Genomic DNA, 14130 nt, shown 5'->3' on the forward strand with positions numbered 1-14130 from the left:
CTGTGCCTATTTCCTCAATATAGACAATTAGAGACTGACCAGTTGCAGTCCTAACACATCGATGGGAAGATTCAAACAAACAATACTAAGTGAACATATTCCCATATGTTTACGCATATATAAGTTAAAAAAATTCGACAATCTTAACTTGTCAAGTTATGTAATCACTTCGCTTTTTTTAAATTTTACATATATCTGTATTAAAAAGATATTACAGTTATTGACGGATTTAGAAGAATGTTGTGTTGTGAACATTATTCTTCTTATTATTATAATCATTATAAACGGTATTATTTCATGCTTCGGAGTTCACTTTCTTAATTCATTCACTGTACTGTGAACTGGAAAACATCAAACTAATCACATATACAACACAATGAATCAAGAAAGTAAACGAATGAGAGACAAAGAACGTGAGAAGATAGGAAATTCAAGAAAACAAACATCAAGATAAACACTAAAGATAAGAAAAATTTAAATGATAAGAAAAAAGAAAATTATTTTCCAAAAAAAGAAAGATTAAATAATCACTAACAATAATAAAATCAAAACAAAAATTGCGAGAACAACAACAATAATAATAAGAATAAAAAAAAGAAGAAGAAATACATGTTGTCTGTGTTCTTAAGATAGATACAATGTCCAAGCTATTGCACGTACATACGCACGCACGCACATACATACACACACGTTTGTATACATTTCAAGTACACATACACATAATATATATACATACGTGAAGGGGTGAAAATTTGTTGTTTAACCACTTATGACACACATTTAGGTGTCTATTAGTATGTGCGTACACGTATGTCCGTGCGTTTAAAGTGTAATTTTTTTTTAAATATACATACATAAAATATTATTATTATTTTCAAAGAATAATTTTCTTATTAGTTGGAGGCGACAAATTAAAATCACCGATTTAATATAACTGGGATAAATATTCTGTCAAGCATATTATATATAGATATATATATATATATATACCCATATATCATACTATCATTACTAAACCATAATCATTATAATGATGATCACATTTATAGGAATACAAATTATATACTGAAAAGATAATGAAAAACAATTGAAGATATAATAATGGAACATAATACATTATTTGCATTACAATCTACTTCATCTATTGTTAATAAATTTAGTCAACACAAATCAAGATTAATGAAAACTGGTTATAAACGGATTAGACCATTATGTAATGAAATGAATTTGAAGAAAATGAATCGTACCGACAATGATGATAATGATGTTGATGAAGATGATTCTATGGAAGATCAAAGGATTAATATTCAAAATGATAATCTAAAACAACAACAACAATATCATCAAGAACAAGATGTAATTACACATCAATCTGTATTACATCGAAGTTTAGCTGAATGTTTAAAACGTTTATGTAATGAAATACAATGTAATCAATTTTTACCGATTACAATGAATTCATCAATGAATACTGATACAATTATGTCAATTAACAATGATTATACAAATTGCATAACTACATCTATTACTACTCCTACTCCTACTACTATTATTACTGATACTAATGTTTCAACTTATCCTACTCAAGCATTAGACTTGAGTATAACATCAAATATGACATCAAATGAAAGTATATCCAATAATTCATTGAATATAATTAATACATTTAAAAACAGTTTATCACCTTCACCAACATTATCTTCATACTATTCACTTAATAGTAATAGTAATAACTTTGCTTCACGTACCTTATCTTCCTCATCTTCTGATTCATCTACTTCATTGATGTCTTCATTCTCAAGTAACACTATGTCACAACAAGAATACCAACAAAAAAACACAGTTAGTTTGACAAATATCACCAATCAAACTGATTCACTTATAAATATTTTAAATTATGAAACTTCTAATATTATTAATGCTAATATTAATAATAGTAATAATAGTTGTAGCCAAAAACAAACTACTCCCTATGATTCTTCGAATATTATCAATACCGGTAAGTATTGTGAAATTCCTAGTGTTCTGACAACTACTCATAGTCTTAGTAACAGTAATAATAATAATTTTGATAAATTATTGAACATTTGATCGAACGATAATTCTACTAGTAATTCCACCATTATTGTTATTATTATTAACGTCATATCACTTTTAATTATATGAAAGGAATAGATAGTTTATTTTGGCGGCGTTTTGTTTTCTGAGCTATGTGGTTTATTCCTGAAATTTCCATCGTGCTCCTGGAGTAAAGTGAACTATGTGAATATCTCTATACATGGCTAAAATCTTATTTTGTTTAAATTGATTCCGTATGTAATCCTTGTTGAGTTGAAATGGTAGATTAGTGGTCGAGGAGTTAAGCTTTCAACCACTAGGTTACTGGATTGAGTCGCGCTCCATCTATATAGATTATGTCAGCTAAATAATAATTTTGATGATTTTACATGACAGATCGCTTTTCTTTAGAGAGTTCCTGAAAAATGGAAAATATTTAACAGTTGCTTCATTGTAATAAGGACACCTGATAATGAAGCCTAAATTTCTTTGACTCAATATCTAAGTAGTTGTCGTGGATGTACACTACTGAGGAGTACTACTCTAGGACGAAAGAACTGTTTAATGCTTCCCAGTTTCCAATGGTCGTCTAACTAAAAGCATTTCATACTGCAAAAACATTGATATCATTATTACTCCTTTCCATGCTAGAAATTGATATATAAATTCAGATTTAATTTTACTTATATTTGTCATAAGATATTCTTGTCCAGAAATATCGAAATTCTTGCACAAATCACATGACTGAGTGATTCTAACAAGTAGTTTTATAGTGCTAAAGTGGAAATGAGCGGTTTATTCTTCAAGAAAATCTAAACAACACACACACAATACCAAGTCCAAACACCAATATATATATATATATATATATTTCAGTAGTTGAGATCATGAGTCAATCCAAGCTGGACAACCATGAGAAACCCAGAATTAACGGACGACCGATTCGCCCCAGTGTGGGACTTCTCATCAATTCGCATCCGCGATCCCACCCCGCGAGATTCGAACCCAGGACCCTAAGTCTCGCGCGTGACCTCTTAACCTCCAGACCACTGAGCTGATCGGCACCCAACAGTGTTAGTGTCTAACTTCAACTAGTCCACGAAATTGAGCAACCCATCTACCATCGTCTTCAATGAGTTATTATCTCACAACAAACCCGGTTGAACTCCACTGGTCACTACTACTTCTGACTAGAACTCCAGGAAATACCTCTTGAAGCCAGTCACTAGTGAGCATATGCTGATTAATATCAGAAGGGGGTTTTTTGTAGATATTATAATAATTTTATTGGTTGAGGTCATTGGATGCCAGCTCAGTGGTCTAGAGGTTAGGCGTCCTCACGCGAGACTGATGGGTTCTGGGTTCAAATTTCGTGAGGCGGAATCGTGGATGCGCTCTGTTGAGGAGTCCCATACTAGGACGAAACGGCCATCCAGGTTTCCCATCGTGGTCTAGTTTCAATTGACTCATGATCTCAACTATTGAAATTACTATAATATCCACAAAAAACCCCTTCTGAGATATATATATTTTTAAAATTCTCTATTCTTCATAATGTTTTGTTAGAAATTGATTAATTACAACTTAGTAAATAAAGAAGGAACCAATCGAACGAAGAAATTCTTTTTCAATTAGTTTTTCATCATGGCTCTACAATTATATATATATGATTTACAATAATGAAATAATACTCATCGAGTAGATACGTTACGTAATAATTGTATGATGATATATAGATTACAAACTAACATTGAAACTAATATTGAGATTTCAGCAGTAAATATTGTCTATTCATGACTTTAATAACGCTATAATTTCCTAACGTGTAACTCCTCCACAGTATGAGTTTATAACCCCACTGGAGACCAAACCAAGGACCTTCAATGCTTCTAGAGAGTTCAATTTGTAGACGAATAAATCGTTATTTGTTCACCCGAACCAAAGTCGATTTTTGATGCAAACTTTGAAATTCAACAATATTCGCATACCCTTTACATTTATATTATAACTATTGTAATGATTCCAAAATAATCTAATGAAATCATGGACTGATTTAAGTTAGGCCACTGTTGAGATCTCATAAGCACTGGATGGCAGTTTCATCCTAGTACGAGACTCCTCAGAAATAGGTATGCACGATCCCGCGAGTTAAAATCGAACCCAGGACCATCAGTATTGCGCGTGAACGTCTAATCTGGACTACTGAGTCGGGATACAGCGGTGAGTTTAACTTTCATAGGGTTATGAAATTGTGCAACCATCTTCCATTGCCTCTGGTGGGTAACTGCCTCACACCTGATATGGTTTAACTCCACTGGTCTCGGCTTTTCGTAAGAATTCTGGAACATGTTTCTAGAAGCTAGCCACGAGTGAACACCTATCAGAGACAATGGAAGATGGCTGCGTAATGTTAAAAGCTAAGACTATTGGATGTCTGGCCAGTGGTCTAGAAATTAGGCGACTGAAGGTCCTAGGTTCTTCTCTTACATGAAGAGTCGCGGATGTACACTACTACAGAGCCTAATATTAGGAATTGAATTAAGTAACTTTTTTATTCAAATAACTATTATAGTGTTGTCTGTCACCATCCTAGGTGATCTGTGTCAATGATCGAGGTCGACTTGGGTTGAACGGGAAGGGTTTAACAGCTTAGCCTAAATCGAAGTCACATATCGCGGTTAATTACTAACTTGGTTCGGCCTATCGTGATAAACAAGTTAATTTACTTCCTTGGTAACTGGTTAGAATGAATATTCTCAATGGATAATGATATATTAATATGAACGAGTTACAGAAGTACAAGACAGAACAACTAGTGAATGTGCCTGTCATTGGCACAATATTGATTGTTACTCGTTGGTTGTCCTTGACCTAGATGAGGACTAGTAAATCGTTTGACATTCCGTGACTTGCCCGCTGAATGACTTAGCTAGGGCCTAGTGACATTTCTCTGTCTCTACAGAGTACATTTTACGGGTTATTTAACTCGGTTTAGAATATTATTACGGGTTGTATTGTACAAGAAAGATTTTTAAAAAACAATGTATCATTAAAAGAGTTATAATTTTTCAATGAATGTTATCATAATTTTGTTTCTTATTACACATGTAACTCCATAGCATCTTTTAAACTACTAATCAGGGAATATACTAAACTTAGATTATTAGTAAGATGGTGGTTGGAGGTAGTCAACAGGAGACCCTAGACCTAGGTTTCTTGCTGTTTGGCACTTGTCAGAAAGGTGTACCTGTAATGTTGAGAGAACTGATGCTTGATAGGATTTGATCTACACTAAGAAGGACCTGACACACATGACAATGATCACCACCCAGTGATCAATCAATTGCAAACTTTAGATCGTTAGTTTGAGGATCAGTTCGTGATTTGAACCATTATGTAGAATTGATGGTAGATTTTTACATAATTTGCCATTCATAAGGTCAATTTTTCAAAACTTTATTTATAAGTCACTGAGTTTTTATTGGTATTGTGTTACTGCTATTATTATTGTTTTAATGTTGTTTCTTTTTCATTAGAAATTCCTACCAGGAACTAATTTGTGTGATTTGATATCATTTAAACAAATTCGTAGATCTTTACAGTTTTAAAAAGGGATTAAGGACAAAAAAATGAAGTGATGTTAAGTACCAAATAAATAAGAAAGGTTAATTTGATATTCATGAAATATTTAACTATAGGTTATATAATTCTTTGGTGTGTACTACTGATATCGACAGATATAAGTAGAATGTATCATCCATAGAAAGTGGAATGCCTGATGACAGAAAGTTGGGAAAATCGAGGAAAAAAGAACAAGAACAGCGAGTGATTGATATGGAAATGAATGAACAATGAAGTCTGAGACGATAGACATTTCTCAGATTTTACTAAGAGATTTTGTCATTTTGTATTAAAATACATTTGGTTGTCCCCGTTGATGTTCTCGTTCACTACAACTCTACTATTTAAAAATAGTTTTTATTATCAACTGATATCTGAATAATTACTTTGAGTGGGGTCCAAGAGATGGTGTAACGCAGTGGCTAGAGACGTTATCAGATATGGCTCAGAATAGAAGCCAGTGGTGAGCCTGCTGTAACCGTCTATTACTTTCTTCATAAAGAGTGGTTATAACTTTCTTAACTGAAACAGTCTTCTGGTTGTACATTTCAGTTCCCTTCATCATTACTCTTCCCTTTTTTTCATTCCATTTTTTCTTTTATATATATGCATCTTACCTCTTTCTCTTCCCATTCTCATTGTTTTGTGTGGTGCATATATATCTGGTGTCCCTTTGTACCAATATGTATGTGTTTAAATAAATAAATAATTTTGAGTATGTTGTATTACATCCGTAGAATTTGTTATTAACTGATTCCAGAACTGAGAAATTGTAAAATTAAACACTGTAAGTACACAAAGATGATAGAGATAAGGATTTATGGGATCAATGAAACAGTCATATTGTCCAGCTGATTAAGTCGACTTTCATCATATCAGCATTGAAAAGATGTTTCGAATCAATCTAATTTACTTTTTATACTATGTACACATTCGCAGTTTTACCAAGAATGATGTATTTAGGACTTTAAGATAATATAATAAAAAGGATACGTTTAGATATAGATGAGGTAAGATGAATTATTACAAATACATCGATGTTATCTATCTCAGTTCAGACATATATTATATTTGGAATTATCAATATGATGTTGTGGAGATTGCTGAGTTTTTGATAGAGATCATCAATCGACCGATGCTAGCCAACCACTCCATTGGTCACTGCTGGTCATATTCTAACTAGTGGCTGGCTTCAAGAGGCCATTCCTAGAGTGAAGTTCAACCAGGTCTGTTGTGAGATAGTAACTCATTGAAGACAATGGTGGATGATGGCTCAATTTTGTCGATTTCGTGGATTGGTTGAAGTTCGACATTAACACTACAGCGTGTTTACCGGCTCAGTGGTCTAGAGGCTGGGCTTTCGTGCGTGAGACTTAGAGTCCTGGGTTTGATTCTCTCGTGGACTGTTGAGGAGTCCCACAATAGGACGAAGTTTTCCATGATGGTCTTGCTTCAATTGACTGATGATTTCAACTATATAAAACTAATACTATTCATAATCATCAAAGCTTTCTTTTTTCTCTCATTATATATTTAGCTCAAACATTATTATTTCCTGGCCTTACTTCAACTATTTTTAATTTACCTTCATGTTTAACTTGTACAAATACATTAACACCAATGAAATCAGTAACAGATCAATTAATCAAAGAGAAAGTTGAACAAGATGAAATACAAGAAGAACTTTTTACAAAAATTTCTAAAGCAATTTATTTACATCAAAATGAATTGAGTCATAATGATAATACTACTACTAATAATACTAATAATAATAGTAATATTAATAGTAACCCATCGTCTGTTATAAATAACCTACTTAATCCAACTGAATTGATTTTAAATTATGCAACAAATTATTATTTACATGGTATTCATCAACCAATTAATAATAAATATTTAATAGAAGGAGAAGAAGAAGATATTGTTGAAGGTGAAGAAGGGGAAGATATGAAAAAAGATGAAATTTCTACATGTACTAGTCCTGATGAAACTATATTAAAAGAATTCGATAATGAGCTATCTTCAAAACGTGTTGGTAAGTTGGAATTTTTCTTAAAGTATATTATAGTTGTATTACATAACAACGATCTATGCTCGACGAGGAGTAACAGGTGTAAGTAGGTAAGTTAGTAAGTAATAACGTAACAAGAAGCTGTTTAATTGTAATATCAACAGGATATGATAGTGAGTGAAGTAGGGTTCGGATTTGATGAGAAGCATCATTTCTATCATGATTGCACATATATTTATGTAAGAAGTGTCAAGTGATATGAAACATAAACTTACACTTTCCTAACAACTACCTACAATAACCTGACATGGTTGTGTTGAATCTTCTTGTTGATGTTTAGGACCACAATTGATCAGCCTGTCCTTGGTATATAAGCATCCTATGAGGATTGCCTCGATATTACTATTAAGTCACAAGTATTTTAAGCAGTGATGGATGATATTTAGCAAAATAAAGTAATTATAATAATGACATATGTGTTACATCATATAAGCAGAGTATTTGAAATATCTTCGTATAGTGCTCAGTTTATCTAAAATCATGATCAAAAAGCTGAGTATTCTTTGATCGTTTTACAAAGAAAATGAAAGTGTTAAACGTGTCCAATGCAGACTTCTTTCTATTGAAACTGTATGCAACAAGTAAATAAATGAGGTTTTAATCTAATTTACTTATTTAAAAAAAATCACTTTTATTAGTAGTCTATTGAATAGTGAGTTGGTAAACTAAGGAATATTGCTAACATTGGTTACAATTTCCACATATTATTGTTATCAATGGGTTCATTCAATATTATATTTTTGGTACAATATAGAATTCTCAACATAAAGTATTTCGACAGGTTTCCTTTTCTTATTTCTTGATCGATCCTGACGATAAATATTGAATGATCCCCAGTTTAAATATTAGCAGTTCAGGAATCAACATCTGAATAATATTCATTCTTTCCAATGCATATTATCAGTCACCACGATGTCTCTGATTGTACGTTTTGTATGTTTTACGGTGAATGATTGTAAACTCATAAACGCGCCTGAATAGGTTATGCGGGTAATAGACATAATGATGTGTTAAAACAAGCAAAAGACAGGTAACTTGTTGGAATATCTAGATGTCAGGAATAGGTAGTCCAGATACTCAAGCAGCCTTCATATCACTTCTGCCTTATAAATCCATCTCACTTACGGTCCAGTTAATTTATTCATGAAGATTCTGTAGATGATTAGTGTGAATGACTTACTGTAGAAACTTTATAACATTGGGAAGTATTTAGAAAAAAAGCCTTTTTCCTTCATGTATGTGCACGTAGTTAGATTATGTTATGTAACGAAATTTCCACAGTGTTTATATTAGAACATTATCAATATACCTTGTCTAACTAATAAATTTCCTTTAACAATTATATCTTAATAGGTTTCATTACATTTTGGCTGCAAATCAGTTTTGAAGACCATAAGATCAATTTAATATCACTATTGGCTCAACCTGTTTCGGTTTTGGCACCCGGGCAGTATCACAGACCTCACACAAATAAAATAAGATTTGTGCGGCGCATATATATCTAGTGCCCCTTTGTACCAATATTTATGTGTTTAAATAAATAAATAAATAACATCTATATATGTAGGAGTTAAGTGTCAAGAGTTTAATGTAAACAACAAAATGACTTATAATTCAGAAAACAACTAGGAATCTCAGCCTTATTTGCCACATAATTTTGCAAGGCTGATATATAAGAATAGAATGGAGTAAGTGTACAATAGAAATGCTTGACATTAAGTATGAATGAATAAGTCTAATGGAGTAATAACATATATTTGATATAGAGAGCCAATCAGAAGTAAATTAATGAGAAGGTCAGTCGATGGCAATCAAAAGTGACCTAAAGGATAAGAGTATTTCATTGACTAAGAAATGGATTAATCTCTTAAGGAATAGAGTAGTATATATATGAATGGGTATTTGTGCATTTTATTCGGTAGACCAATATACTTTCTGGCTCGCTCATGTATTATCGCCCGAGTGGTCGATTGGGGGGGGGAGAGTTAGCACGTGGCATACCATGTATCAGCATTAGATTTCGGACAGCGCTCGTCACAACAATTTTACTCTATAACTATTTATAGACAGATATCTGGTATTGAGACATTTTCATGAACCGTGTTCGAACTTGCATATTTGGATTCATTCTAAATTTATCTCCATAAAGGAATAGAACATTAAAACTTATGATTTAGCGTATTATTTACTTTACTTTCAATTACTAGATACATGTTAACCTGAGCTAATCAAGTATAAGTGAGAGATGCTGACCGGTGCAAGCTATTGGTCAAGATTTAGCCTAACTTTCTGAGGTGACATCTATATTCTATTTGCTGAAAATGTCGCTTAGTTTTTTTAAGGGGCATAAACCATTATTTATACATGAGTATAAGCTTCTTACCAATTCTTGGTTTCCTCACTCAAGTACTAAATTTAATTTATGTATAAGAAAAGTAATTACCAGTAGCAGACTTAGATGACCTCAGGACGTAGCAAGATCATAATCAAATCTCTTCTCATCGTTTTCGACTAAAACATTCACTCATAAAACAAGTGTACTTTACCTCCAAGCACATAAAATTCTAATCGATTGTTAGGTTACAACTAACTTTTGTGCATATTCAAACAATCAAACCTATTCTTCATCATGTGGAAGACTTCAAAAGTATTTTTCTTACCACCTTTGGTTTTTACAATTTTATGTTACAACTTAAATATTCAACAATCTACACAATTCCATTGTATTCATATAACGTTTTTATTTAGTTTAATTCAGCTATTGGTCTGAAATTTAAGTTGACAATTTCTGAAATATTCTATCCCTCATGAAACAGATAAGGGAATTAATTACATACTTTTAACAGTTACTCCACTAATTTTCTATTGGGGAGATTCATAAAATTGTTCGAAAAAAAACCCAAAAAATGGCTCTCAAAACGCTGACAAACACCTTATGCAATCAGTATTCAATAGAAGTTTTGCCAGAAACATCTAGAAAGTGAAAGGTTACACGTCGTGTTTTCGATTGGATGATTACCTATACTGTCACCATGTTTAGTAGCGTTCCAGAAATTTCCGGAAGCCCAAGGCCATCTTAAATACTATAAATACCCTAGACTTTTCTTACATAAACGAACCTTGGGGTAAAGAGTTTTTTATGTATTTCGCGCCTTTTCTCTTGTGTTTAAGTTGTTGTGCAGATTCGCCTGGGGGTTACTACAAAGCTAAGGAAACCGAATCTAACATTCAATCAGAAGACTTATCATTTTTGTTTAATGCTTTAATAATTCTTGTTTTCATATTTTTGTTCTATTTCAGATTCATCTGATATGGATCAATTAGACTTGAAAACAACTTCATTGTGGTTAACAGAATCAGATATACATTCTATACCAAATCTAGTTGAATCCATTAAAAAATACCATTCAAATGATGAATGTGGTTTTGATGTATGTCGATCATCTAAACTGAAAGAACATTATCATTGTAGTATATGTAATAAGGTAAATTTAATAGTTAGTTTTAATATCAAAAAGGGGTTTTGTGGAGATTGCAGTAATTTAATAGTTGAATTCATGAGTCGATTAAAGCTAGACCACCATTGAAAACCTGAAATCATTGAACAGCCGTTTTGTCCTAGTATGGGGCGACTTTGAACTGTGCATCCACAAACCCACACGCCACACCCAATCCCAAGACCTTCGGTTTCACGTACAAATGCTTAACCTCTAAACCATTGAGCTGGCCAGCATCCAACGGTGTTAATGTCTAACTTCAACTAATTCGCATTGAAGCAGTAACTCACTGAAGACAATGGTGGACGGTGGCTCAATTTCGTAGATTGGTTGAAGTTAGACGTTAAAACTGTTGGGTGCCGGCCGACTCAGTGGTCTAGAGGTTAAGCGTTCACGCGCGAGACTTAGGGTCCTGGATTCGAATCTCTGGGAACGGGATCGTGGATGCGCATTGCATAGGAGTCCCATACTAAGACTAAAAGGCTGTCTGGTGATTCCATGTTTCCCATGGTGGTGCAAGTTAAATCGACTCGTGAATTCAAGCATTAGGTTAGTTTTAACATTGATTCGCATATTTTCTTGTAATGAAAAACGTAATCTGTTCGGAAAAAAATTAGGAAATCTAAACTGTTTAATTCTTTGACGGAACTTAGAAAAGCTGTCAAGAAATTCACCAAATATCAAAAGCGGTTTGAGGAGATAATACTTTGAAGAAAACAGTTCTCTTTTCAAGCTTTCGATTGTTTACAGTGAATAGTAATAGGGTGATGCAAGTTCAACACAATATAGCTGACATTTCGTGTAATGATAAAAATGTGAAACATATGAAGTCACTTGAAAAACGAAAGCAACCGATTCATTGTTCAATTGAATTGTTAGTAAAATGAATTTTGGAAAATTGTATGTGTACATGTTTCTAGTGAAACATTTATATCCCAAAAAATAAAGTTGGAAAGTCTTCATATCTGAAAAATCCTATGGATCATTTAAAACCATGAAAATGGAGATGAGACAAGTATAATGCTACAAATGTGGATTATCTTGAAGAAGAAAAGATAGTTGTACATTATGTTTTCCAACGTAAATTTGTTTATGACTTCAGATTAAATGTTTATTGAATAGTTTCGTCTTGTAGTCATAGATTTTAAGCATAATTAAATTTGTTTGTCTCAAAATTAGTCAACTTTCTTTCCTTGGTAGGATAGTTATTGTGAACTAATAATGAGTCTGATACTAGGACGAAAAAGCTGTCAAATGTATCAAACGATGTTAGTCTATGGAGAGAAGAAAGCTATCAACAAGTTAGATTAACCTCTAAATTTAAGTAGAATGACATAAGAATCAGGGGATGGAATCCAGCTTTGTTCCCTAGATTATGATGAGAAGTCGTGATATTTTGAAATTCAACCATTTTGATAGTGATAGAATTTACTACCAGTGAATCCGGATAGCGACCGAACTCAATAAGGAATTGAATGAATGTTAATCGCTAGATGCCAACTTAGTAGTCTAAAGATGTTGAGTTTGCTACAAATTCTGATGGTCACGGAACTGGTCTTTAGTGTGTTCATGATAGCGTATTACTAAGGAGTCCTATACTAAAATAGATCATATGTTTCATGCTTCTTAATTTATAATGATACCCTTAATGATACCAAATCATTCAGTAAACCGTTTACATTCTAGAGTTATCACCTTACTGCATTGCAAGCAAACGGTTTCTCAGTTATTATTATTATTTAAAAAATGTTTGATAGCACCTTCTGATCTTTAATAATTACTCTGTATCATAAAAAACACACTTTAGATTATTCTACGACGTGAAGAAATGATAAGACATGCTAAATGGCATAGAAAACGTGAAGAAAGTATGCAATATGGATTTATGCGTTATAGTCCATGTGATGATTGTACCATTATTTCTTGTCCACATAATGGACGTCAAACACATTATCATTGTATGCAATCCAATTGTGACAAGGTGAGAATTATTATCATTATTATTGTGTTTTATGTGGAGAAAAAAGGCGACACAATTGATAGTTCTAATGACCTTTTTTAGCGAAAAGATGTTAATACTCTGGTTAGGTCAGGGATGCACACTGAAAAAGAGTCCGATATTAGGACGAAACAACTACGTAGTACTTTTCTAATTCTTATGTCTGCCTAGCTAAAGTTATTCTATGATATAAAATTACTGATTTCAACAATTTCCACGATTCATTTACACTAATAATAATAAACATGTACTCACTAGTATCTAATTTTGAGAGATAACTATCTGATTTCGAATGAGAAGCCTTGACTAGTGATTTTGAGATATGTTGGAGAAAATTCAGTTACTCACTAGTACTTATTAATTGGAACTAGACATATAAACCATTGTATACCAACTCGATGGTCTAAAGGTTATATGCTCACCACGAGATCTCTAATAGTGTATTCATTTCCTGATAGGATAATAGATATATGCTGACAAAGAGTTACAGTACTTCCTATCTAAAATTAGTCTGTGATGTAGAACTATAAAATTCATCAGTATTCAATAACCCTCTCCATACCTTACTCTAAAGTTCATCATCTATTAGTTCGAAATAAAACGAGATTTTCAATATAGGATATAATACTCGTACAATTATCGTTTAAAATACCATCAATAATTGTAGACTTTAGAAAAATTAACATCGTTTTCATGTTTTTCCCTTGCAAGTTATTTCATACTATTATTATTATTATCGCGTTATCCACTCGGCCACTGAGTCCTGATAGCCACATGCTTGTGCGATGGGGTGAAGTTTAAATTCCTTTAGTATAGTTTGTTTGAATCTTCCCATCGATGTGTTAGGACTGCAACTGGTCAGTCTCTAATTGGCTATATTGAGG

At 32.6% G+C, this 14130-nt stretch overlaps 1 protein-coding gene across 1 annotated transcript in view; it reads left to right on the forward strand.

Annotated features, from left to right (window-relative positions):
- Nucleotides 1-7626: 7626 nt before the first annotated feature.
- Smp_146710 (hypothetical protein) overlaps nt 7627-14130 on the forward strand; it is a gene marked incomplete at both ends in the record, with an annotated part of 20074 nt that continues 13570 nt past the window's right edge. Inside the window, 3 exons of the mRNA XM_018797670.1 lie at nt 7627-7714; nt 11051-11235; nt 13055-13228. Coding sequence (XP_018652689.1) covers nt 7627-7714; nt 11051-11235; nt 13055-13228 — 447 coding nt within the window. The remainder of the gene's footprint in view (nt 7715-11050; nt 11236-13054; nt 13229-14130) is intronic.

This window comes from Schistosoma mansoni, chromosome 5 (assembly GCF_000237925.1).
Source record: "Schistosoma mansoni strain Puerto Rico chromosome 5, complete genome".
NCBI classification, from domain to species: Eukaryota; Metazoa; Platyhelminthes; class Trematoda; order Strigeidida; family Schistosomatidae; genus Schistosoma; species Schistosoma mansoni.